We start from the raw sequence: 27,522 nt of genomic DNA on the forward strand, positions 1-27,522 counted from the left end.
TTGTCATTTTATCCTTTTGTAGTTACATTTAATGTTGTTGAATTCCCACTAAACAAGTCAGTTACTTATTATACCAATTAAAAACATCAGTCACCAGCCTCTCCTTTTTTTTTTTTTTTTCCCTCCTCTTTCTTGAACTTGAGACAAAAATGCAGTCTACTGAGAAAAGCACCGGAAAGCACCAAGCTGCTCTGTCCTGAAGACTTTCCCATGGTAGAAAACATAAAGGAACAGCTTTATCTCTTACAAAACACTGATACTGGAGATTCCTTGAAGCAGTGTTAAATAATCGTCTCCTTAAAGAAAACTAAACCATCTCAACTACTGCACAATTTTCTTAGTTAATAAACAAATTTCTTTTAAATTATTTTATCATTAGATTTGGATTATGTGAACTCTAAACAAGTCCCTGTGAATGAGCTGTTACTATAGAAACGATGATTAGAGTGCATGCTTGATTACAAACCTGTGATTTGAATTACAGTAGGAACTATTGTCATGGTATAGAAAACAAACCAACACTTTATGTCTGATCTTGATTTTGAGAATTCAACAGTGCTGTGGTATAATTCGCAATCAACATGTAATAAATGACATGGTCTGATGTAGGAGATAACTAGCGGAGCGCTGGCATGAACTAGGGAGATCTCTGTACCCCCAAGACGCAACCTAAATTGAACGCTTGTTTTATGCCAATTAATAATATTACACAGAAGGACTTGTGATTGCTGTATACTGTAATAATTAAGCACTCTGTTGAAAATCCACAGCTGCAATATTTGATGACTGTTTCTCGTGTTTCAAATTCAAAAAGTATTTAATAGTTCAGCACAAGTAATGAAGTCTTTCCTTTGACTTTTCTACAAATTTATTCTGCTCAGGTTAATCCCCCTTTCTTGTGCCGTGCATGCAGCTCTGAGGTTTGTTAAAGCTCAGCACTCTGATGAACTCCAGAGGGAGGTTGTGATCACGCAGGCGTGTGGTGGCCTACAGCCGCTCCCTCTTGGCTGGTGATTTGTTGAAGCAGCACCTGCTCTGTGTTTTCACACATCAGGAGGTAACGACCTGAAGTGCAGAGAGTGCAGGAAGAGCGCATGCTCCGTCATGGCTGAGGGAATACACTCAGCATGCCGAGGATTTCCCTGCTGTAACACGCTGTCAGCCATGATGGATTGGAGGCCCACCACTTCGTCCTTATAGTGCCATTTAAATAGTTTGAATTTGGAAAATTGATGGTTAACCTTTTTGTCTGGCTTTTAGAAACCATGGTAAGCTCTCTCAAGAGATGCTTTAGGTTCGTTATATTTCTCTGCGTTCCATACACATGTCCCTGCCTCTTGTTTAAAATTAGTCATCGTTTACGGTCAGCCATGTTTATGAAAAAAATGAAAAAGATACTATTTTAGATTACAAGTCCATGAACCGTAACCGAGGCCTTCGATATATCAACATTATCAACATGTTTCAGCGAACTCTAATCAGCCTGTTTGTGTTTGAAGTTAATTACGGTAATGAACTGTAGTACTGTCATTAAGAAACTGGCCTGTCTTGTAATTTAAACTTCCTGATTGTTGGCCCTGCTCCCCTTTTCTGGGCAGCCAGGCGTGGGAACATAAAGTTATAGGGAGGTGTGTGTGTGGGGGTGAGGCATATCCACAGAGGGCATCTGAAAAACCAGAGGGCCATTGTGTCACGTAACGTCTCCTTAGATGATTTGCCCTTCCCCCACTCGCATACATCACCCCTTCCCGCTCCCTCACTCCACCTCCTCCTCTCACATATCATTGTCACCTTAACAGCTTAACTACACTCTCTTTGCTGATCGGTGTTGCCAACTTTGTTGCAAGACTGAATTTTAAATGTTTGTTTATTTATTTATTTAAAAGAGTCTAGCAACTTCTTGAACAGGCATTAATGACTGTCCTGCAGCCGATACAGCTCTCCAGCAGCTGGTTATATGAGTTAAGAGAAGAGGTTCGGTTAACCCACCACAAGTTTGTAAAGCCTGACTGACTTTCACTTACATGACCCTATTTTACCAACAACCAATAACTGATCTCTGTTGTTGGCAACGTTTGTTTTGTATAAGCCACAACGGCCAACTGCTGAGCACCATTGTTTGTCCATCCACTCACTTTTTTTTGCTCATCGTTTTTAAACTCTTTTCTTGGTGATATTTGCAAGTAATAAAAGTGAGTTACTCCATCCGTTATCATTTCCTGTAAGTTTATTTCCAGACCATTCATCTTGTTTGATTTCTTGATGTGTGAGTAGTTAGTTTGTGGTGCCGTGCCCAAAGACGACTTCTTTCTCTCTCTCTCTCTCTATATATATATATATATATATATATATATATATATATATATATATATATATATATATATATATATATATATATATAAGTTGTATTGTTTTCTATTCTTATAAAACTCTAGTTCCTACATGTAACACATTTCGATATGCAAACAATCCTGAAGAGTCGGTGAATGTGCCAAATGACATCTGGTGACTTCTAGCTACTTTGTGAGCAAGCGTTAGCTACTTTCCTCTTTAAAGACTTTCCAATACTCTTGCGGACACCATGTCAGAGTCTTTCCATATCACACAAATGCACACAAGTTGAAGCACAGACTAGAATGTATATTGCAAATTACACTAAAGAATGTCCATTCTGTTCTGTTTAGATCAGTTTTGTCAGTATCCTGTAGACCCAAACTCAAAGATTGCTTTATTGGCATGACTGTTCACGGTACAATATTAAAACAGCAATACAACATTACCAGTGCGAAACAAATATCGGCTCTAACTAATACTTATGTTAAGAGAAATAATATTAATAGCAGTAGTAATAATAGTAAGCAACTAATAGTATTGCTTTTTCTCAACATGCTGCTTTATATATCTAACCAAGTCTAACTAGATTGTACAACTTTGCACGATTATGCAGTCATTACAGCATAGATCCTAGTTAAATTGTAGAACGATTGTAGTTAAGATGATCTTGCAAAACTGATGCTGTTGGGAAACTGGGCCTTCAATAACACACATGCCAATATAACTAGTGGCATGAAAATAATGGTAGATATCATGTAGATGAAAATTATTAATTAGTATTTGATGTTATTAATGAGTCTGTAATTTTAGACCGACGTTTGTTTTGTATAAGCCACAGAAGAGGAAGAATGTGCCGTTCGTAATCAAAGGAAAACACAAGAAAGCACTAATCGGTAACCTTAATTTAGTTTCATGTTTATTGTATGTGTTTTACTCAATTAATGCTTTCTTGACACTGATAGTTAATGCTTTTACGTTACTTATTCAAACTGGGATTCACAGGAACACCATTTTGGCCTCCTATTCACTATCTACAAACAATGCCACAGTGCCATTTGTGTTTTGAGACACAGTACTGACAGAACCAGTGATACCCTCAGAAAAGTGGACTGTAACATTGTTTGTTTATCAAGTTACGATGTATCATGATGAGTACAGACCAGAAGATATTTTGTAGAATTTACAGAAAATCCCCCTCCGATGAAGCACGTGTATGAGAGTCGAGTGCTGTGTCTAAAATAGTTCCTTTTCTCTTTTTCACTATTTACTCAAACTACAAAAATATAGATGGTTTAAAAGTGATCTTATGTATTAAATACATGACTAACACGTATCTTTTGGCTTTCTTGTTCTTTAAAGAGCTTTTTTGTTGTTCGTCAGTCTGGAATCCATTCTGACGAGTAAACTTTGAGACGTACGGGAATTGTACCTTGGATTTGCAGTGCCTTATGGGTAATACTATAGTATTTATAGCATATGCATCTGCAATCCAAGATGGCAGCTCGTTAGTTTGTTCGCGTTTGTCTTCGTCTGTCGTCTTTTATTACTTTATTATTTCCTTTTTACTTTTTCCTTTTTACTTTCTGGTGTTACGTGTTTTTAAAAAGCCACAATCCTGGTTTTGAATTTAAAAGCTCTCCAATTTTTACATGATTCCGTCTTCAACGCTGTGTTTATTATAGTAAATGTCGTTTAGTCAGCGTGTGCTCCCTTGGGACTCAGTGTGGTGTCACACTTGTAGTTACACCTGGCTCAAGCTGTCAAGCTTGTGTGATTGTGTGCTGTTGCTCAAGCCTGGAGTTTTTAAGTCTACGAGCTTCTGTTTGTTCAGGATCTGGATCTTAATCCGGCTGTTTTTGTTACATCGTACACAAGCACCAGTCCGCGGGCCTGGCAGTGAGGGAAAGCAGCGTCGCAGCAAGTATCAAGGAGCAGCAAGGAGAACAGCATTTTATTCTGCACATTTTTGCAATTTTGGACCCGAGCCCCCTAACAAGGGCGTGTTTGTTGTTGCTTCGTTGGTGCCATTTGCCATTGCATCTTTATTAGAACTGGCTGCTCAATCTCGCAACTCAGCCTTTTAATCGACGGTGTGCTGGGGATCCTGGTCAGTTGCAAAAGAGTTTTGGTGCGTGCTCTGCTTTGCTTTATGGACTTATTTGGACTTCTTGGCTGAGGACTTCTTGGAGCACAATGTGGTGTTTAACCACTGGATGTGTGCTCTTTTTGAGTTTATTCCTTTGGACACCTTGTGTTTACAGGAGTGGCAGCGGGTATGTCTCTTGTCTACCATTATTGTGCAATTCCTCATCCATAAATTTTGATAGCTGGACACATTATGGACTGTCTACTAACATTGTCATTTCTGAACAATATTATCAGATGTTGTACTCTTTGAATTTTACGTATTCTGATCTTACAAGATGTGCTTTAACCAGGGAAGAAAATTATTGTATTATTAACTTTTTTTCTTGTTTGGGGCCGATGATTAGAATTAGAGCGAGTAATCCAGTCAAATGAAGGAGCTTAATAGTTCTAATGCTATTAATGTCTGGGAATGTACCACCAAACCCAGGACCTCACATTGCTTCAAATTTCACTACTCTGATTGAACTAAAATCAACGTCAGGACTGGGGTTTAAATATTCGTAGTCTGTTGCCTAAATTACAATATGGTGTATATTTGGGCTAAAAATACAAATGCAGATGTTCAGGCATATATAAATCTTGGTTTAATAAGTCTATCTCAGACAAAGATAATAGTATTACAGGTTGTAAGGTTTTTAGATCAGATAGACCAAAAAGGGGGTGTGGGGGAGCAGTTTATGTCCGAGAGCATTTTAAGACAACATTGCTACTTTCAATTTCAATAGCTAAACAGTATGAACTATTATCTCTAAATCTTTCTGTGTCTAAGACCCTTCAGCTCACCATAGCTGACTGTTATAGACCTCCGTCAGCTACTAGTTGTGGTTTACATTCTGTAATGCATTCGTTGGCTTCTTTGAATTATAAGGAAATTATTTAATTTGAACTGGATGCATGCAATATCCAATGATTTTAAAATGCTTTGTGACAGACCCACTAGGCCTAATTTGAAATTTCCAGAAAATTCTACATTAATAGGTCTTGTTTCTTACAAACGTTCCACATAAATACTCTTCAGTTTCTGTGTTCGCAAATGACGTTAGTGACCACTGTGTTGTGGCAGTAGTCAGAGACAGGAAGTTACCTAAGCAGAACCCAAGAATTATTACTAGGCATTCTATGAAATATTTTAAGGAACAAGCTTTTTTTATATGATCTTGCTAAATTTGATTGGGATGAAATTACTTTAATCCCAGATGTTGATTGCCCCTGGGTATATTTTTTATGATGGTCTTATGTTAATTATTAATAAGCACGCACCTATGAGGAAAATGTTGAGTTAAATGCCAGAACGAACAGTGGTTCTCGGCTGCCTTAAATGATTTTATTCCAGAGCAGGATTCAGCATGGGCTAAGGCTAGACAAACAAATTTAAACTCGTACTAAATGCACAGCTGCAATCAGAAAGGCTAAATCCGATTATTTTCTTGATAAAACTACAACAAATTCAACAAACTCTAGGAAGTTCTGGAGGAATATTAAGCTTCTAACTGGCAACAAAACCACTACGGAGCTTCCCCCTTGTATCATGAAAGATTGTATTAAAATTATAGATATTAAGCATTTGCTTTTTATCTATAATTTTAATACAATCTTTCATATATATATATGATAGACCAGATCAGATAGATATCTATATATATATATATATATATATATATAATATATCTCTCCAGAATAGGTTTTGTGCTTTGAAGCTGGTCTTAAATGTTGAAGAAACAAAATGCATGTTATTCTCAAACTCTAAAATGTCTCCAGAAAATTCAGTCACTCTTTGGACTTCTCAGGCAAGTCAGATTACATCAGTGTCGGAGTATAAATACCTTGGTATTATTATTGATAACACATTACGTTTTGGTTCACATATTAATTATTTGAGGCGAAAACTCAAAAGTTAGTATTTTACTTTAGAAATAAGTCTTGCTTTTCATTCAGTGTCAGGAAGAAATTAGTGTCCACTACTTTTTTACCGGTTTTTGATTATGGGGATGTAGTGTATCAGCATGCTCCCTCTTACCTTATCGCCTCTTTGGATGCTTGGTATAATGGTACTCTGAGATTTATAACTGATTGTAAATTTTCAACACACCACTGTGAACTATACAAAAGAGTCGCTTGGCCTTCGTTGAATATTCAAAGAAAAATGTATTGGTATTTATTGATATATAAAGCCATATTGGGTTATTTGCCCTCTTATCGTTGTTGTTTTATTCAACGGAAATTTCCTGGCAATTACTCATTACGTTCTCAATCAAGTTACGATCTTTGTGTGCCCCTTGTCAGAACTGAGCTTGGTAAAACTTCCTTCATATATGCCGCCATTTTGGATTGGAAGCTTCTCCAGACGGAGCCGAAGTTACAAAACTCGGTGTGTTAGTCATTTTCAGTTATTTTACTACGTAACCTAGTGAGTGAATTAATAGTGAGTAAACGTTTTGAACTGGTTGTATGTTTTATGTTGGATTTAGTATTGTATGTTGCAACTTTGTTGTATAATTTTATATGCAAACTCTGCTGTCTATCTTGGCCAGGACACTCCTGTAAAAGAGATTTTTAATCTTAGTGAGTTTTTTTTTTCCCCCAGGTTAAATAAAGGTAAATAAAATAATGAAAATAGTGCACTACAAAGGGAATATAATTTGTCCACTCAGAATTCAGAACATCTGCGGTCCAAAGAGATTATTCTTTCTTAATCTTTTTTTTTTTTAAATGGTCCTGGGGAAAAAAAAGAGAGGAGCCAAACAGGAAGTAAAGGAAGCACACTGAGATGTGAACCAAGAGAAAGTCAGAGGGAGATGTGGCTCATTGGAAACGTTGCCATAACAACCCTCTGGTGAAGCCCCGCCTTGAGTGTCAGTGGGCAATTCAGAAGGAGTGAGTGATCAAGGAGGAGGAGGAGGGGATGGGGGAATGATTTCAGTCACAATGTGATTGGTCACACCTCCTCTGCCTTTGTGTGGAATGAAGCATGCTGGGTAAGGAGCCCTGGCTGACTGAATGCTCACTCAAGGTTGGGACCAAGCTGGAAGGCTATGTTTGGATTAGGAGCTGAAGCTACAGAGGAAACTGCAAGGTAGAGAAGCCTCTTTATTTTCTTTCTCTAGCGCACCACGTTTGTGTGTTGTAGTGCTCCAGGGCACATCCGGGAGGAGGAATCAGGAGCTGTGTCGTCAGAATAGCAAAAGCAGGGGGTGGGGTTGAGCCGGGAGATGCGTGGACAAAGAAGCCTGGCTGAACAGGATTGTTTACTGCTGTGCGAGCGTCTCCTGACTTGCTGCTGAATGGCAGAGGCTTCCAGAGCGAATTCAGCGATTGCTGAAGGACAGCTGCGAGTACTGAACATGAAAACCTGTCTCTCCAGGTCTCCTCTCTCTCTCTCTCTTCTTTCTCACGCTGCATTTATGCAGTTCAGGCTTTTAGTAGTGAGCTCTTCTCTTTTAGCCGTGTGTGCGCGCGGAGGGGTTCCTTCATTGAAAGGTTAAGGTTGTCTCAGGAGAGCTTGTTGATACAGTTGTTGTCTGAGGAGGAAGAATTTATGGTATTAATGGATATGTTGTCATTAAAATGGCATCCATAACTGTTTGAACTGCAGCTGTTCCTCTGTCCCCTTCACCCACCCAGGGGGAGGGAGCAGGACAGAATGAAAATGTCTGCCAGCCCCTCTCTCTGTGTTTCTCTCTCTCTCTCTCTCTCTCTCTCTGTCTCTCTCTCCCTTTCTGAGACTTCATGTAATTCACTCTCTATGCTTTCTAAGGTGGCTTTACTTACCTTGGCTCTTATTGCATCAGGATTGAGTGGTGTGTGTGTGTGTGTGTGTGTGTGTGTGTGTGTGTGTGAAAATGTTTGATCCCTGAATGGTCTGGGAAGCCAGACAGGATCTAGGTTTCCCATTTGAGGTGCTGTCTCACGAAAAGCTTTTAGATTTGATTCGAAAACATCACAGAAAAACAGCCCAAATCACATTATTAGTCACTAATACGATGTAACGTTAAACATTAACAGGCCCAAAGCAGCCGTGTCTTACAGGTCCAGTTGTGTTAGGAATCATAAACGTGAATGATTTTAGCCAGTAAGGACCTTTACGTACGGAGCATGTGATGTGGCTTGTGTAAATGATAAAAAAATACACGTAACCTAAAATGTCTGTCTGGATTTGTCTTAATTCTTCACGTTTTGAACTTTTATACAAACTATGTAAAACGTGATGGGGAATGTAATGCAGAGTTACTGTTTTTATATCTCTTATACCATCGCAATTTGCCGGTGATTAAGATTTTCCATTAATTAAGGCACGAAACATACTTTTTATGCATTTATAGTTCTCTTTAACAAGTTAGTTCCAATAATTACACACTGTTACACACCAATCAGAATCCAGCATTCTGTGGTATAAAATGTATAATAAGGTTCTATGATTTTAAAATCATTATAACATTATAATACAAAGGTAACATTTTGTTGTTAGGATTCTTAACCTGCTACTTGTTATTCTTTAACTGCTCTGTGCTATATCCATCAATGGATTGTATTCCTGAATAAATTGTAAATCAACCCAATGAACACGTGTGAATGGTTCAGGTTTGAATCCAGGCAAACCTGCTGAATGTAGTGAGGTGTTGGGTGTTATCTTTCTCTCTGTATCTATTGTAATGCATGGAGGTGATCGTATCCTGTCGACATTGCTACCAGAGACCTCACTGAGCCGTGACGACTGTGTGTAGTTTTCCACTGATGACAAGGTGCAGATCCTGGCCCCTGAGACAATTCCTAATCACAAACCTTTCTATGTATTTTCCACTGCCAAAGAGAACCACTGATGTCAGGGGGATTTGTGGAAGCATAATTTCCTTACCATGACACCATCTGGAGTAACTTGGAGTAGCACATGACTGGGATCGTTAAGGGGAATAACAATAATAATAAGTTCTGTTGTAGTGATGAACCAATGGTCTAGATAATAAATGAGCGTGTTTTTGAGAATTGCAACAAATTGAAAGTAGGGTTATGTAAGTAGCACAGCAAAGTGAAAACATGGATCTGGAATCTTCTATTAAAACCAATTTCACTAAAATCCTACATAGTCAAATTTATTAGTAAGTCTATACAGGATTTCACGGAGTTATGTGATTGTTGCTGTCAAAAATGCTTAATGTTGCTGCGACTATTTTCACAATTTTGCCATTGAAATGGTTTTGCACTGTCTTTTGCCATGATGTTTGCTGGTAAATGCAACCTTCTCGCTGTACTCGTGTTCAATGCACGGGAATCGAAGAGGGCTTTGGCTGAACGCGCGTCGTGGTGACGTCACATGACTCGTCTTGGCCCAAATCTGCGGAAAATCCGCGATTAATTTTTGAAAAATTGCTAGCACCTCCGAATATTGCGGAGTTTGGTGCATTCATTTCTGCGTTCGCAAACTCGCGGACTCATGGAGGGACTGATTGGTAAACTGATTCTGTAATGATCGGCCTCTTGAAACACACGGGATAGTGCTTTTTAAAAAAAAAAAAAACCACTGTAAATCAGTGTAAATTCAGTGGTAAATGTTTTCACACACACACAAAAAAAACCCCAGCTTTTTTGAGCGATTAAGATGCAAGCTACTGATGATAATGAGTCTTTATTGGTCACATATACATTATAGCACAGTGAAATTCTTTTCTTCGCATACCCCAGCATGTTAGGAAGTTGGGGACAGAGCACAGGGTCAGCCATGATACAGCGCCCCTGGAGCAGGGAGGGTTAAGGGCCTTGCTCAAGGGCCGAACAGTGACAGCTTGGCAGTGCTGGGGCTTGAACCCCTGACCCTCTAATCAGTAACCCAGAGCCTGGCAGGGCTGGGGCTTGAACCCCCGACCTTCCGATCAGTAACCTAGAGCCTGGCAGGGCTGGGGCTTGAACCCCCGACCTTCCAATCAGTAACTCAGAGCTTTAACGACCAAGTCAAACCACTGCCCCAGATACTCAGGATACAAACATATCTACAGAAAACTGAAGGACATGAAAATGTTTTCTGTTAAATGCCGTAGGAATCACTTTTCAGGTACTAAAATACTGAATAAATTGGTCTGCATTGTAACACCAACACCTCTACTTTTCAGAAAAAGAATCATTGAATATGTTAGTGGTGATGTTTAAATCTTCGAGAGTTGGAGTAAGTAGTGCTGTTTGATGTCTTATGTCTGTTTCCTGTTCTGTGACCGTGTGAAAGCCGATAAAGATCCCAGTTCCAGGCTGGAGATCTTTCAGTTCTTCAGTTCAGGAAATGAGAAGGAAAACAATGACGTAAGCGTGCAGATGTTTGTCTCTTAAATCAGAGATGTAATCATGAGATGGAGTGTCTGTCACCGTCACCATCAGAAAGTTTATTCTTCTCAGTAGTTAGAATAAATAACTTTTACCCTCTTGTTATAATCTATATTTTCCTGATTGCACTGATGTTGATGGACGTTGTGTAACTTTTCGAATTCTTTTTTTTTTTTTTTTTAAACTTCTGTTTTAGTGAAAGTTGTAAATTCTTAATACAAGTTTGTACCAGCTTTAAAATGTTACATTTTCTTCTTTTGTTCAGCTTCTAAGCTGTGAATAAAAGCCACCTTTCATTTCGATAAAGGATTAGATTTCTGAATATCCAGAAACCCAGCACCAAGTAGTGTTGCCAGGGTTTTTCCATGGACCCGAGCAGTTTTTGAATATATAGATTTTTTTTTTCGCTGGAAGCTGGAGGTTGGATGCTGGGCATACATTCGATGAATTATGTCTTTTAAATCATTAAGTTCTACTTTCAGATCATTTACTTGTACCTAATTTTCTGCCATGCTACTGTATAATACTAAATGCATGTTTGTTTTTGTTTTTAGTTCTGTCTGCTTAGTTACTGACTTACTGGCACATTTGTACACTAATACTCTACACCCTGAGCAAAAATAACTGCTATTTATTATGTAAGGTATAGAACACTTGGGGTATACCGATATAGAAAAAGAATCATCGATGGCGTGGTGTGAAGTAATCCGAAGCAAAGAGTGATGAGCCAGCGATGACACTTTTTTAAAATTATTATTGTTATTATTAAAGAATGACCCATGTTCCACATGATTTTTTAATTTTTTTTTAATCAGTTTCTAGTTACATCCAATATTGTGGAACAACTAGGAAATGGCGACGTTCCTGTTATCACATGTTGTAACAGTTGTTCTCTCACCAGCCTCTCTTGTTTTGTTTTTTTTCCCTAATGAAAAACAAAATGTAGCTTGTCATGCTACCGAGAAACCAGAAAATGCTAAATCCTGAAGGCTTTCACATGAAAGATAAGTTACTGACCGTACAAAAATGCGAACCCCTGAGACACCTTCCATAAATGCTAAAGAAATATCTCCTTAGATAAAACTTAACTGTATGAATGATATACACCTTTCTTGGTTAAATAACGTGTTTTTATTATTAGTTATTATTAGATTATATGGAGCGGCCATCATACAATCCCTGTGAACTCCTTGGTGCTCACTGGAAGCTCCTTGGTGTTAAGGGAAACTGCGTGTTGATAGTTTTATTTATTTATTTAGAAATAAATTGTATGGCAGTTTAAAATATTACATTACATTTGGCAATAGACTTCAGTAATCCTTTATTTAATAGTTATTGACCTGCTGTTGTGTCTCTCTCTCTCTCTCTCTCTCTCTCTCTCTCACTCACTCACTCACTCACGCACACACTTTAGGCAACTTTGTCAGCAACCATTAAAGGCTACATGTTCAAGCTGATCTAACTTTGTGGAGGATCTAAAGGCTCAGTTTTTAAGGTGTCTGCCACCCACAGTCCACTTAGTCATACAAGGAGCTCTGTGTTTTCTCTGCTGATGTGGGCATTTCAGGCTAATCAGCTTAGCTTTTCTCGTCTGTGGCCAATACAGTGCTTTAACAAGGCATTTCTGTCACTTTACCCATGTGAAAAGATTGACCAATATCCTCAGGTCTACACAGAGCTACTCACCTAGGTGTCCCTTCTCATGGGGATCTCCTCATCCTCTGTGCCATCTCACTGCCATGCTTTGGAGACCAGGATAAAGCTATTGAAAATGAGTGAATGGTGGGAATCTAGTTGGAGGTGGTGTTCAGCAAGCATCCATTGGGTCACCAATATGATAGATTCATACTGCATCAAACAGGTTCACTTTCATTTTAATTTAGCCCACCATAGTAATGAGAGCGTTGACCTGCTATTTGTTATGATATATAGGGTTTGAGACAGAGCTGCAGAATGGCCCATCTAACAGCTGAAAATTAATATCCACTCAAGGCGACATGGTGGAGTATACACCAGCACAAACCTAGAGTGCTGTGTATCTTTGTGGCTAGAACAGCGCTTTATCTACTTCACCACATGGAATTTGTTTAGCGTGAGACTCGACCAGACATTTTAACATTTGGTCAAAATGCACAAAAACCGGACACCTTGTAACACTAGCAATGTATGTTCTAAAAGTTTAAATGTAACCCTCGCATCTGGACATTAACAATATTAATGGCTGAAGTGGTTACACAATTAGTCGTGGCAATGTTTCTGTTATGTAGTGATTCATAAGCCACAGTGGGTGAAAACCTTCGATGATAAACAGATTTTATACACAATGCACCATTGGTGAGTGAGACAGCATGTGCAGCCATGACTCATTCACCCATTATTCATTTTGTTCATTTAGTCATTGCTTAGTAATTGGGAATTTATTATTCAGTACATAATATTAAATATTTGTTTAACCAGACTGGACACACTGTTCCTTTTCATCGCAAGCGGACACTTGGTTTGGTTTAAAATTCACTCACAGCTTTCAGAGATTGTTTCTCTCTTTTTTTTTTTTCTTCTGTAGACTCATTGCACACTTGATGTCATGTCGTGCAGCATCTGTGGTCACTGGTTACTGGTCACAGCGAATAATGGGGAATAGTGCTGTTCTGTTTTATGCCATGGTCTTATGTAATGCTTCAGAATTGACATTTTGAAGAAACAAATCGAGATTTAAAATTTTAATGATTGTGCAGTCCTCAATGCAGGCCCATTTCTTTTCCATTAGTAGTTAAATATGGAGTGAACCATTATGTTTTGCACAATTTTGGAATATTTGGAAGTTGGTCAAAGTATTCAATGCATAGATATTGTAGTGACTATCCTTAAACAAATAGTCCGTTTTAGTCACTTCTTGGGTCTGCTGAGTGTTTTAGACTCTTCCATTGTCCACAAAGTTTAAGTTGAGTTCCATGCTGTTCATTAACTTCTTCATGTTGCAGATAAAATTGAAAGAAATAAATGCAGTGTTTGCAAAAGAACTACAACAAATGAGACAAAAAGCCAGCACACAAACAAAGGTGAAGGCCTAAAGACTGTGTGCTCCCAGCAGGCCACCACTCAACAAGCAACAAGGCATCACCTCACCTGCAGAGGGCGCATAACTATAGAAATACAAGTCATAATACAAAAAAATTATAAATGGCTCATACAGAAATGAATTGCACACAAACTGATCATATGTGATCTGGACTTTTTTTTTTAGTATTTAAGAATGGTATGTGTGATGAATAACCAATGAGAATGGTGTTTAAGTTCTTCTGGGTGCATTTGAAATGTCTGTTAATCGATTGTACCGCTGGTGAGCGTGAACTTATTCTTCTTTGTATTACTTCTTCAATTCACATATCCTGGTGCTGTCAATGCAACTTTACCTCAGCAATTCTGACTCTGACCCCCTGACCTTTCCCTTTTTGTCTCGCAGGTGATGTGTCTCCGATCAGCATGTCTCCTATTAGTCAGTCCCAGTTCATCCCGCTGGGGGACATCCTATGCCTGGCCATCTCAGCCATGAACTCCGCACGCAAGACCGTCACACAGGAGACCCTCATCGAGCATCTCTCTACATGCTTCCCAGGTTCTCCTTTACATTACATAAACTTAATGGTATCTAAATGACACTAATCTGAATCTCTATTGATTACACCAGCCTAATCACATTGTGATTGGCTACATAATGGAATTAGCCTTTGTGAATTTTCCATTAACATTTACACACTTTAAAATTGTCTTTATGTATACTTGTTGCAATTGCTGCTTTCTCTTCACAACAATGTACTGGATTAACATTTGAATTATCACGTAACTTTGTGAAAATTCAGAGCTATTAGCGTGTATTCCAGCATACTGGTGTATGTACTCTGCAGTGTGTCTGTGTGTGTGTATATAGCTTTAGCCAGGATTTACAATGAGCTTTATGCATAATATTCAACTGCAATTACAATCATTCAAATGACTATGGAACCATTATTAAGGAAAACTACTAAACTGTACAGGAAGGGCTATTTTTTAAAAAGGCCAGTACATGGATCTCCTGTGATTTTGATCTCAAAGAATAATATCTTGAATTTATATATTGAAAGATTCCTTCTAAAAAACTACATATAAAGTTCTTTTTCATTTGCCAGGTTGGTGAAAGCTTATTTTTTTCTTGAGCTGTAAATCAGTGATGAGGGGAGGAATGGTCAATAAGATGTGATTTCCGTGCACTAGACTGTGGCAAACAAAACGGTGTCTCTGATTTACTCCCATTATGTTCCACAACACTGCTAGTCCCTGAAGGCCGAAGAATTACAGCACTGAAATGCTGCAAACCATGTGAGGCGCATAACTCAAATTTATAGAGCACAAATACAAGCATTGCACACAGTGTATGAGAGTTAAAATGAATTGTGTGGAATGTTCACTAAGTGACATTCTATACTCTAGAGTAAGTCAATAACAAAGAAAGAAATGTCACATTATTGAGTACGTTTAATGTTGTACATTTTTACATAAGCCTTCTCAAGAACTTTAGCATTAGTCAGGAGTGCTTTAGCACTAAAGGGTTGAAGTCACGCTGTGCTATTTTAACTTTTCATAGAGTAATACAACCAGTATCCTGTGCTAAGACCGTTCAGTGGTGGCTCAATGGTTAAATGCTCTGGGGTAACTGATCAGAAGGTCAGGGTTCAAGTCCCAGCACCATCAAGGCCCCTGACCCTTTCTGTCCAGATGTGCTGTATCGTGGTTGACAATGTGGTTTGACCCCAATGTCCTAACAAGCTGGGATATACAAAGAAAAGGATTTAATTGTATTGTAATGTATATGTGACAAATATAAAGTCTCCTTATAATATATTTTAGGGAATTGCAACGATGGTGGATCCTATTCACTTCCAATACCATTTTATCTATTTTCTCCCAATATTGTCATTTAGCCAATTTCCACTTATAAGTCGGATCTCACTTATCATGCAACAGCAACCAACCAGAGAGGGTGATGGCTAGCACATGCTTCATCCAAGTCACATGACATCAGCTACCACATCTTGTTCATGCCGTGTTCACAGAGCAGCCACACACTTAGAGGAAACCTTGCACTAATTGCCCTCTTCAGCATACATGAGCTCGAATACTCTGTTTGGCTAGTGTTGCTGTGATTGACAAGGGACTGAGTACTGCCATCTCACCCACACAGAGAGCAGCGCCAATTTTGTGCTCTTGGGCGCCTGGCCATTGATGACTGTGGCATCATTGCAATCGCTGGTGACAGGGCGAATGCTTGCCATTATTGCCAATACACATCCATGAATTGAATCATGGGAATGGTTTGGGTCTTATTGTAGCAAACCTGTTTTTATGTCTGTCTGCAAGTGTTGGGGCTGTCTGCTGCAAACTGGTAAACATCCCCAAACAGGTGTGGCACACCAGTAGGATTGTTACTTTTATCTTTTGTGTCTAGTACTTTTCTAGCTCGTGGAATTGACATTTTGTGTCTTTCAAGAGTGTTGGCTTGGTATGCCCCGAGCCTAGTGGGAGTAAAAAAAACAACACAATTCTTATTGGTAATCGCAAACCTTTGACAAATATGCCTTTCATCAAACTGACTTACTTTCACAATAATTGCATCAACAAATGCCTTTGCAGCATTATTTGTATTTAAAAATGAGCCAGATATTCCTGGTGTCCCCCCTCTTCAGCATGTATACCTTTAATGCTGTAATTGCCTCATGCATATTTCTGTAGTCAAAAGTGTTGCATCATGCCAGACTGGCGTTAAGGGCTCAATGATGTAACAGAGGGTAAGGGCAAGGACGCTACATGCGTGAAGTGACGCTCTGAAAGGAATGAACCAGACAGCGAAGGCAGACCTGGCAGTGTTGTGTCTACATGGTGTGTCAAAATCCACCCATTTATTAGAACACTAAATGATGTGATGTTAATAATGAATGGATATTGTAATGGGATTGAAATGGATTTGCTATACTTTGATTATTATGGCTTAGGACTTACAAGTAATGTACAGATGAGTGACAAAATTAGCAAGTTGTTGGACCACCACAAGTCTTCAGGCCAGCTCTAATGCACCTTGGCATCAATTATACAAGTCTCTGAACGAACGAACATCATTCTTCCAAAAGATTTTCCCTCAGTTGATGTTTTGATTATGGTGTTGGAGAGCGATGTCTCTATAAAATAGAGATAAAATGTTACTCCAAAAGATTCCAATTATGCTGTTATCTGTTGATTGTTAAGGCCATAGCAATTAAGTGAACCCTTGTGCCCTGTGGATGGAGCTGGAGTCATCCTGGAAGAGACCACACCCTTCAGGATAGAAATGTTTCAGCATAGGATAAAGAGGATCAGTCATAAGAACTTTGTATTGATTTGCAGTGAGTTCCCTCTAAAGGGTCATAACAGAGCCACCATTTTTTCCCTTTAATTTCTCTCCCAAATGTCAGCAGCCTATGAACCAATTCCTTCATACCTTAATATCACCCGTATTAATTCATGACTGTGTCATTATTAGAGGTAGATTTTTTTAACCCGCTTTGTGTGTTTCCTGCAGGAGTCCCAACTCCAAGCCTTGAGGTCCTGCGACATACCCTCAACATGCTGGTCCGGGAGCGCAAGATTTATCCAACTCCAGAGGGCTATTTCATTGTTACCCCACAGACATACTTCATCACACCCTCCCTCATTCACACCAATAGCAAGTGGTATCATCTGGATGAGAGGATACCAGGGGGTATGCAGCCATGCTCCTCCCCTCCCACTGGCACCATGACGCCCTCTGCCTCAGGCTGTGTCAGGGAACGATCACACCATAAAAACCACGCTGACCCCTACAGTGATAGCTACCGTGACGATATGCCCAATACGCACAACTCCACACTGCAGAGAAGGTCCAAGGAGCATAAGGAACCCCCACACCCAGTGTCTCCTCCTCCTCCTCAGCAGTCCTCAGAGAAGAACAAAAGTGCACTCAGCTTTGCTTTCAAGACAGAAGGTAGCAACAGCAAGCAGAGGGATGGGAGTAGCAGCGGTGGTGGCAGCGAGAAGCAATCAAAGAAGTTTGGTCTGAAGCTCTTCCGGCTGAGTTTCAAGAAGGACAAGTCGAAGCATCTCGCTACATTCTCTGCCCAGTTTCCTCCTGAGGAGTGGCCTCTGAGGGATGAGGAGACACCTAGCACTGTTCCACGAGATGTGGAGATGGAGATCATCCGACGGATCAACCCAGACCTGACAGTTGAGAATCTGGCCCGGCATACAGCCGTGATGAAGCGGCTAGAGGAGGAGAAGGCTCAGAGAAGCAAAGCTAACTCGTCGGCTCAACAGAGCACTCGCAGCAAACGCAGCCGTAGTCACCGCAAGGCCCAACAGGGCAAATCCTCGCGATCCCACAGCAAAACACGTGCCTCTAGAGGGGAACGGTCTGAAGGCTCCAACCTGGATATATCATATGACAGGGACTACAGGTTCTACAGCTCCTCTCTGGTGCGTTCTCCAAGAGAGACGATGATGTCCATGGAGAGGAACAGGGGAAAATACATGGTGCATAGCAATCCAAACATTGTGGAGTCACACTTTACTACAGCACCAGAGTGGGACGTGTCAGGAGAGCTAGCTAAGAGAAGGACAGAGATGCCCTTTCCAGAACCATCCAGAGCGCAGTCACATTCCAAAGTCCATCGCAGCCACAGCCACACCCAGGAAAGGAAATCGCGGAATGAAAGGTCAGATAAGGCTAAAGAGAGGTCACGCTCCATGGACAATTCCAAGGGTCCTCTAGGAGGACCCTTCTTAGGCACTGTTGATGACTATGAGTGCAGTCCAGATGACCGGAATCGGTATTACACTGATGATGGGACTTTGAGGGCATCTGCCCAGAAGGGCCACTACACTCGTGCTATGCACTCTGCTGCTAGGTTGAACTCTGACATTTGTGTGCCTGATGTTGGGAGGGGGGCCCCTGAGGATGCCATGCACTGTAGAACGCTGGAAAAGAGTAAAAGCAAAGACTGTTTAACGGCCTTTACTGAGCTCAAGGCCTGCTCCCTAAAAACACCTGTGGATGACTATTTCCAGCATACAGCAGTAAATGAGGCATCCTACTCTGCTCCTTCTTCTATGGTAAAATCCAACCATGATTTTACAGATGGTGTTTGGAAAGGGATTCCTTCTGAACATACAGCTCCAATTCTGACCTCACCTCACCCCGTAGAATATAATGACGATTCGACAATGGGACAGAACAGTATAGCATTATCTGTGTCTAACCAGATGCCGGAGCCTTTGCCCAATGGACGCTTGATGCACCAACACAACCCTGACTCAGGTGACTTGGACAAAATGGCAGAGGTTTACAGCCAAGAGGCTTTGTTCAAACCTGTGGACTATGTGGAAAGTAGTTTCTCCAGGCCAGGTACGATACGGAAATCTCCACACACAAAGTCCATGGAGGTACTGGAGAACCAGAAACACTTTGAGGATCCTCTTCCATTGTCTGTACCATCATCGTCTGGTCAAGAGCAGGCCTCGTGCATGGAAACCACCTTCGACTACTACAATGTATCAGATGACGACTCTGAGGACACCAGCCATAAGAACAAAGTGGAGGAGAAAGTTCTGGAAGGTGGTGGGACGATGAAGTGGCTCCTGGAGCGGGAGAAGGAGCGAGACCTCCAGCGCAAATTTGAAAAGAACCTCACCTTTCTCAGTCCCAAAGAGGGTGAAAGCAGCAACAGCCAGAAGTCGGCCCACTCCACACGTCTGGACAGCATGGACTCCAGCAGTGTGACTGTGGACAGTGGATTTAATTCCCCACGGTAAGGCACTCGGGTCCAGTATTGGGTTTCCTACTCTTGTTTGGATGCCAGAGTAGTTCTCCTGCTTGAACTGAAGCAGTATGCTATTCTGTGAATAGACAAAGTGTCAGTGTTTTTTATTCACCTCGACAAGTAGGGTCTTTTTTTTTTCTTTTCTTTTTAAACTTGACACACGTTCTATAAAATATTAGCATTGGCTAATCCAGAATGTTCACATCTTTTGCTGTTATATCAGTGGTAACAACCTCTGAATGAGATTAATACTACTGTGAAATTAATCGTTTTCACTAATATAGCAGCGGCACAAATATTAAAAAGCCACATATACTAAATATTACAGGTAAGCCACTGCCAATATGCACATGGAGATATTTTGAGCAGGTGTTTCTGACTGAAGAAAAGCATCATATGCCATCATCTTCACATATATAAGGTATATAAGTTCAGCATGAACGCTGTACTTCATATATAAAAAATTAAAACTGATTCTGCACAACAGCAACTTTTGTATTTTTCCACTGGACAGCGTAGTTCTGCATGGTATGTTATACCACAGCACCATTGAATTCTCAATTCTGATAGAGCTTATGTTACAGAAAACGAATCAAAACCTGCCGTTAGCTCCAGCTGCAAGGCAAATCACAGGCTGATATTAATGTGCTCTTGCTAATACATTATTGTTTCTATAGTAAAAAGTTAGGGGGCAACGGTGGCTTAATGGTAGTACATTTGCCTCACACCTCCAGGGTTGAGGGTTCGATTCCCGCCACAGCCCTGCATGCGGAGTTTGCATGTTCTCCCCGTGCTTCGGGGGTTTCCTCTGGGTACTCCGCTGTCCTCCCCCAGTCCAGAGACTGTAGGCTGATTACATAGACTATAGACAGTAGACTGATGCATTGTAGGCTGATTGGAATGTCCAAAATGTCCGTAGTGTGTGAATATGAGTGTGTGAATGTGTGTGATTGTGCCCTGCGATGGATTGGCACCCTGTGGCAGGGTGTCCCCTGCCTTGTGCCCCATGTCCCATGGGATAGGCTCCAGGTTCCCTGCAACCCAGTAAGGATAAGTGGTACAGAAAATGGATGGATGGATGGATAGTAACAAGTTACATGGGGCCTTGTGTGGTGCTCCACATAAAATAAGATTTTGAACGAGTCTCTTGTGTCAGTACTTTGTAACAGTCAGAGGTTAAGCTGTTTTTCAACATGGGAAAATATTTAGTATCTAGGGCTTTGCAGGTTCTGTGGAATGTGACAAGCTGCATTTTTTTATTATTAACGTGAAGAGAGAAAAAGAGAAGCTAGCGAGGGAACAGTTGTTATAGCTGCTATAGCATAAATAATAACGGGAAGTAACACATTTAATGTTATGGAATAGCCACAAAATCTAAATATAAACGGATAAAAAAAAGTACAATATCTCATTGTTGACCAATTGTGTTTTATTCCTGACAAATTCCTTTTTTTTACCGCAATTTATGCTTTTGTCTAGCGTTTACTGTTCAACCTCTAGAGAACTCCACCTACTTTCACAGCTATTATGTGATGCACGACAACAAGCATACGGCTAGTTCTAGATTTTAATTACTAATAGTATGGTGTTGTACTGCACTGTCCAGTGGGAAAGCACTATTTGTGCCACTTGGTAGGCCACAAACCACACACCTGGTCCAAGCGTGTAAATAATGTGTTTTAATAAAGTCACTATGCGCATGAGTAACAATAAGGATGACTGACCATGCTGTTGGTGTAAAAACCTGTGTGTGTTATCAGGACAAAATGACACATTCCAACTCTATTGCCAGTAGCATTTTCTATTTAGGACACCAGCTATTAAGACAAAAAAAAGACAGTGATGTATCCTGGGGCTCATTATTACAGTGACGCAGCTTTCAAGTTTTCATTGGTTTCCAAACCGTCCTGTTTTTCAGCATTCTAACTAGCTTGTGTAACTTTTTTAAATGGGAAAGCTCTCAAAATAACACAAAATATAAACCTACCTAATTGTTTAGGTCACAAATGTAATCTAATTTTATTTGATGATTACTATTAAAAAGTCACATGACCTGTATATTTTCTAGTGGGTACTACGTCTATACCTCTACCAAGTTTGTTTCGGAAGTGTTTACACTTTTTAACTGATTAATTGTTTGTGTTTCATTTTCTGTTTTGTTTACATTGTAGATTTATTTTTTTTTGTACCCTTGATCGCTGTTGTCCAAGTGTACATGAGTGTTGTTCATATTTCTTTGATTGTGGTTTGGTTGCATTGTGTGCTCTTCCAGCGGCAGAAGCAAAAAAAAAAAAATTCAGTTCATAAATAAACCTTTGCAATTTGTTGATAGACAGACATGCTACCGTAACCAAGCATTTATACTCTATAGATTTTCATGTCCTAAAGCAGGGTTTCTCAACCTACTGTCCTATACAGATGTGAGTATTCCCTGCTCCACACAGACCTAATCTGACTTACGTACAGCTCGATAACTAGCTCGTGGGTTGGATTGTGTGTGTTTAGAGTAGGAAAACTTTAAAAGTCTGCAGGGACAGGATTTGAAAAACATTGCACGAATGTTCATGAATTCTACTGCAGTATTAACCTTGATGCCTCGAGCACACCGCGCAACTCAGAATTACTCCCCTTTTATGCCATGTTTGTGTCTTTGCCCTCCAGTCCCGACAGTACATCTTTTTTTTATTATTATTATTTGTGGCACTGCCTCCCAGATGTCTGAAAGCTGTCAAACCACAGCCTGTTCATTCTCTCGACATTCCCACACAACAGTCCAATAATCCAACAGCCTTTAGACATAAGCCAAAAACCAGTGCTTTGAATAATGTGTTCCACGCAGTAGGCCAGGTCTGCTGATCTTCCCGCTTCTGCTTGCGTGCTGTAATTTAAGAATCTACATTTCTCATCGTGTCGTAAAATTCATGAGCAAATAGAACAAGAGGTTAGTAAGTTAGCATCATTGCCTGAGCGTGGGAATTCACTGTACACTCTCAGAAAAAAAAAGGTATTTAACTGTACCTGTATCCTGTCTCTAGGGTGGTACTCTTATGCTTTATACCTTTTAATATATGGATATATTGTACCTTTTAAAAAAAGATTCAAGGTACATAATTGGACTTTAAAGTGGTCATGAGATCAAAATTGGCGTTTCAGAGCTTTTTGTACCTGACACTTAGTGTATGTATTCTTGCTTTATTGTCATAGTTGGGACAAACAATTCTGGGAAAGTGATTACAGTTTTCTGACGAGTACTAATCTTGTGACCATCCAGTTATACGATCTCTAGAACATTACTCTACAGCAGCAGCTCGTTCGCAAGAATCATGGTTCATTGGGGTGTTTTTGGCTGTTCATCTTGGGCTCAAACCTACAGTACAGCTACAAAGTCTTGCACAATCTTGTCATCTAGGATATTGGTCTTGTTCAAGTTAACAGTTTTGGGCGAAGTTGGCAGTGAGAAATCCCTACAGTCTCTACGGAAGCCATGCTAAGTGGCCATGCATTATTATTATTATTATTATTATTATTATTATTACTATTATTATTTTCTTTCTTGCTTAATTTTCTCATGATATCGACATAAAAGTTGTTTTCTCGTGATCAACACTTAATTTTTTGTGTACTCGAAATGAAAAATAATGCATGCCCGCTTGGGTCTTCCGTAGTTCTGTGTTTAGCTAGCTCAATAACCTACCGTCAGGTTTGTTTAGATTTTCCGTATCTCAAACGCTATTGGCTGTTGTGTAAGTCAGTCAAGCTGTACAGTCACTCTGACTTTCTGTTTTAAAAGGAAATAATTCAGCATTCAGAATCCAATCAAGCCATTTCTTGTGGAATTTAAAGGTACACTATGTGCACCTTTCTAGGTTAGAAATATCTAGGTTAGAAAAGGGTGTACGCCTGAGAGTACTACATCAGCGATAAGGAATGGTATAGTTGGAGTGTACAGATACTGGCAAGAGGCAAAAAAAAATTCTCTCAAGACATTTCATACATTCACGGAAGCAAAAATGTGCCCTGTATGTCTTATTTTTTTTTATTTTATTTTTTTTTTATAATTAATTATGTGAATTGTCTTTATGAATTAAACAACGCTGTGTTTTTCATGTTGTACTCCGTTTGCTGTATTTATTTCCCCAAGTTCTGTGTGTGTGTGTGTGTGTGTGTGTGTGTGTGTGTGTGTGTGTGTGTGTGTGTGTTGCATTCATTCCCACTTGTACTGTTTGTACTGTTGTGTTAAGAACAAAGAAAAAGAACAAAGAAGAGATGGAAGTTCAACCTAACTTCTGAATTTGTCTTATTTGGATTGATCTCGCCTAAGCGTTTCGACCAAAAAAAAAAAAAAAAAGCCCAGTTCTATATTAAGGAAATAGCTTCTCTTGCCACACCAATGTTCTTTTTTTCGCTTTCAATACCAACAGACACCAAACTGTGGAAAAATTGAGCCTCCTTGGCATCCCGCACTCACACTGTATACAGAACGTGCAGTTAAAACCACTAACGCATCAAACCTCAGTCATCAAACTTTCCAACCATTTTATGGTGATGTGATTTGGACGTTCTCAGTTGCAAGAGCCGAATTGCTGAGCAGTGAATCAGAACCTGATGTTCCCTGAGCTGTTTTTTTTTGTTGTTGTTGTTTTTTTAATAATAATTGGATGACTCAATTCAATTCAAACCACACCAATTGGTTCCAGGTGGAGCGAAGTTACACTGAAGACACAAGTTCTCACCATCCAATTAATGTGCTTTGTTATTGTAACTGCTTTGTTGTGGTTCTAGTACATTTTTTTTTTTTTTCTGAATATTTTCAATTCTTGTGGCGTGACAGAAATCAGCCAGGAGTGTCTAAACTACTGGTTGGCATTTTGGTCCTGGTTTTCTTATAGGAGAAAGCATAATTCCTATGTTTTTGTTATGAGCGCTGACAGCAGAGCAGAAAACCAGAAAAACAGGGGACCATTCCTTATTGACATCTACTTATGGTTTAGCAGAAAGAAAATTGAGCTAATTACAGGTTTAGTAGGAGAACCCTATTTACACCAGTCATATTTCATGTAAAAACACGGGCCTAAATGCAGCCATTCCGGTTTTAAAGCTAATCTAAACAGATTATGATTCAGTTTAGTCAGCAAGACCATGTATACTGGTCATTTTATGCATCTTTATATTAAGATTTATTTATTTATTTTATTGCAAAGCAGCACACTTGGCAACCACCACTACTTGTTACTTGTTTTAGTATTTTTTTAAAAATCATGATTTTGCATGGCAAATGTATTCTTTCAGCAGTTTTGGTTTGGAAGGAGGGGTTTTGAGAGGTTTTGGCTGAATCATACAGCTGTATTTACACTAATCCATCTTACCAAAATGCCTGATGTGGCTCTCTGATTGAAATCTGTTTCAACTGCATCTGAAATGCTTTTACATTTTGCTTTTTTTTTTTTTTTTTAAATATCCTAAACAGGATCTGAGACATATTTGGCCAGATGTTATACAAATGGAAATGCATCTGTTTCTACTGGGAACTTCTTAATTCCCACCAGCCTTCACTTTGTTCTCATGCTCAAATTGAGCTGTGGAGCATCATAGTGCATTGGTACCTTCTTCTAAACATCTACCACTAAATTGCATGTTCCTCAGAGTTTAAAGTCATTACAAACAGCATTTTTGAGGAACGACACCAGAGATTTGTAAGCTGATTTGCACATTTACCCGAATTCTTTGGTCAAATAACAGTGCATCTACTTATCTACAACAAATCCTCTGCTGAAGTAAATGTAGAAAGGTATTACCTCAAGTTTTGACCCATGATCATTTTACAAAATATATAAAATTCTACATCACGCTAGTTTTAAATGAACTCGTCTCAATGTATTGTTCAGGATCGACACATTGACTTGCGTTCAATTGACTGCAACTACTTAAAAACCAGACTTAATTACAGTAACAAAATAATTGTACTTCGTTACATCTCACCTCTCAACACAGTCCAGATACAAGATGCTTAAAATGACCAGGTGCAAATGTAGTCACTTTCCTAAAGAATGAAAATGTCTTTACTGTTTTTCTACAGATATGACCAGGGTCATGTCATGATGCTGTGCTTTCCTGTCTGGCTCCATTTCTGTTCGTCTTTCCTTTTCCTTTTGCTTTCTCACTGATCTCTGTTACTATTTAACCCTCGTCATCTTTTCTCCACCGTAACACCTTTTGCTTTCTCTCTTTCTTTCTCTTCTTCTTCTTTCTCTTTCTCTCTCTCTGGGCCCTAGCACTCGCGAGAGCCTTGCTTCCAACACATCAAGCAACGTGGACAATAACCGGCGGCAGAACATGGCTCTGAGTCCCAGGCACATGGGCGGCAAGAGACCCCCGCCTCCATACCACGTACCTGCTTTCCAGCCGGTTCCAGAGCCACCCGCCGCTCGTCCAGAGAAACAAGCCTCAATTACCAGCGTGTAAACAAGGAACTGGAGCATGGAGGAAAGGACAACTCATTAAACGTACTGAAGCATTGCCAATAAATTGAAACACACCCATTAAAAACGACATTATTTTAGGTACCTTGGGATTGGTTTAAAAAAAAAAAAAAGCTTCATAATGACTGATGCTGTTTGTTGTATGAAACTGCTCTCATTATTTGATTTAAATAAGTTGATCTAAGGAACTACGGGTCTCCGTAACCTTTGCAGATTTGCCTCCGACGACTTGTTCTCGACCGTGTTCAGTGTTGATTCTCTACTCTCAGGTCAATCATAGTTCCACACCTTGTTCTGCGAAGATAGACTCTTTAGAGAACTTTAGAGCTATTTCTCACAAGTGCAGTCCTGTGCACCTGCTCTCGAGACCGGTTCTCTCAGTGCCCTTCACGATCCGGATCCGATTCAGACACCTTGGTCAACAAAATCCTTTTTCTGTTTATAGCTGAATTGTCGCCAAACCAAAAAAAAAGAAAGAAAAAAGAAAGGAATATTTTCATACATACGCATCAAGCATCCATTGTATAAAAACCCTAACAAATTCATACAAATTTTGATACAACAGGTGCTATTCTTCTCTTGGCTAAAAATGAATTGCGTATCTAGGACAGGACAGAGATATGGATGCTCTCCACCAGCCGTTGATTTTTTTTTTTTCTTTTCCTTCTTTCCTTTTTCAATTTTCTATTTTAACCCGGTGCTCTGAACTACTGAACAAGATGACAGAAAAAAAACACACACTGCTACCTCCACACTTTGGTATGATGGCTAATAGTGACACGAATGGCGTTTCTTCCATTTGGTCAAGCCCACGGTTAGCAGCTTGCAAACTGTGAATGAGCTGTGGGCGCTTTCTGAGCTGAGACAGATGGTGAAGGTGCTAATGTTACCCACAATAAAGTGCTAGAAATCTAATTTACAATTCTTTGTGACTGTGGACTTTTAAAAAATACAGGACTTCTTAATCATCTGGATTTGGTTTGAATAGCTATAAGACTCTCTTTATCTTACACTTTCTATTTAATTTGGCACACACATTTATCCAGCTTACAATTTTCCTCTTACTCCAATGCAGGCGTGTCAGCTAAGCCATGTTTGGTGTCTTAACATTTGCTTCTTAGGTATTGCACTGGAGGCTAAAGTAGCTAACAATGTTGAGGTGTTCGGTATCTAAAATGTGGTTTCTGACACTGTATGATACATTGTTATCTATTAAAATGGACAAAAGGACAACATCGAGCTAAAAACAGCCTCAGCAGCCATTTTGTTTCTTAGCACTTAATTTCATATGTTCTCAAGCCTGTAGGTTAGAATCAGATGATTGTACACACTGCCAGTGAAAAGCTTCTGAGCATGAATGTTTTATGACCGCTCACCCAGCATCTGCACTTACA

General features: G+C 39.7%; 1 protein-coding gene across 1 annotated transcript in view; it reads left to right on the top strand.

The window, feature by feature from the left end:
* stox2b (storkhead box 2b) overlaps positions 1 to 26,111 on the top strand; it is an 80,925-nt gene extending 54,814 nt beyond the window's left edge. The window contains exons 2-4 of the mRNA XM_053642459.1: positions 14,252 to 14,404; positions 17,378 to 19,637; positions 25,922 to 26,111. Of these exons, the coding sequence (XP_053498434.1) occupies positions 14,252 to 14,404; positions 17,378 to 19,637; positions 25,922 to 26,111 (2,603 nt within the window). The remainder of the gene's footprint in view (positions 1 to 14,251; positions 14,405 to 17,377; positions 19,638 to 25,921) is intronic.
* Positions 26,112 to 27,522: the final 1,411 nt, after the last annotated feature.

The sequence above is a fragment of the Ictalurus furcatus genome, chromosome 14 (genome assembly GCF_023375685.1).
Source record: "Ictalurus furcatus strain D&B chromosome 14, Billie_1.0, whole genome shotgun sequence".
In the NCBI taxonomy this organism is placed as follows: domain Eukaryota; kingdom Metazoa; phylum Chordata; class Actinopteri; order Siluriformes; family Ictaluridae; genus Ictalurus; species Ictalurus furcatus.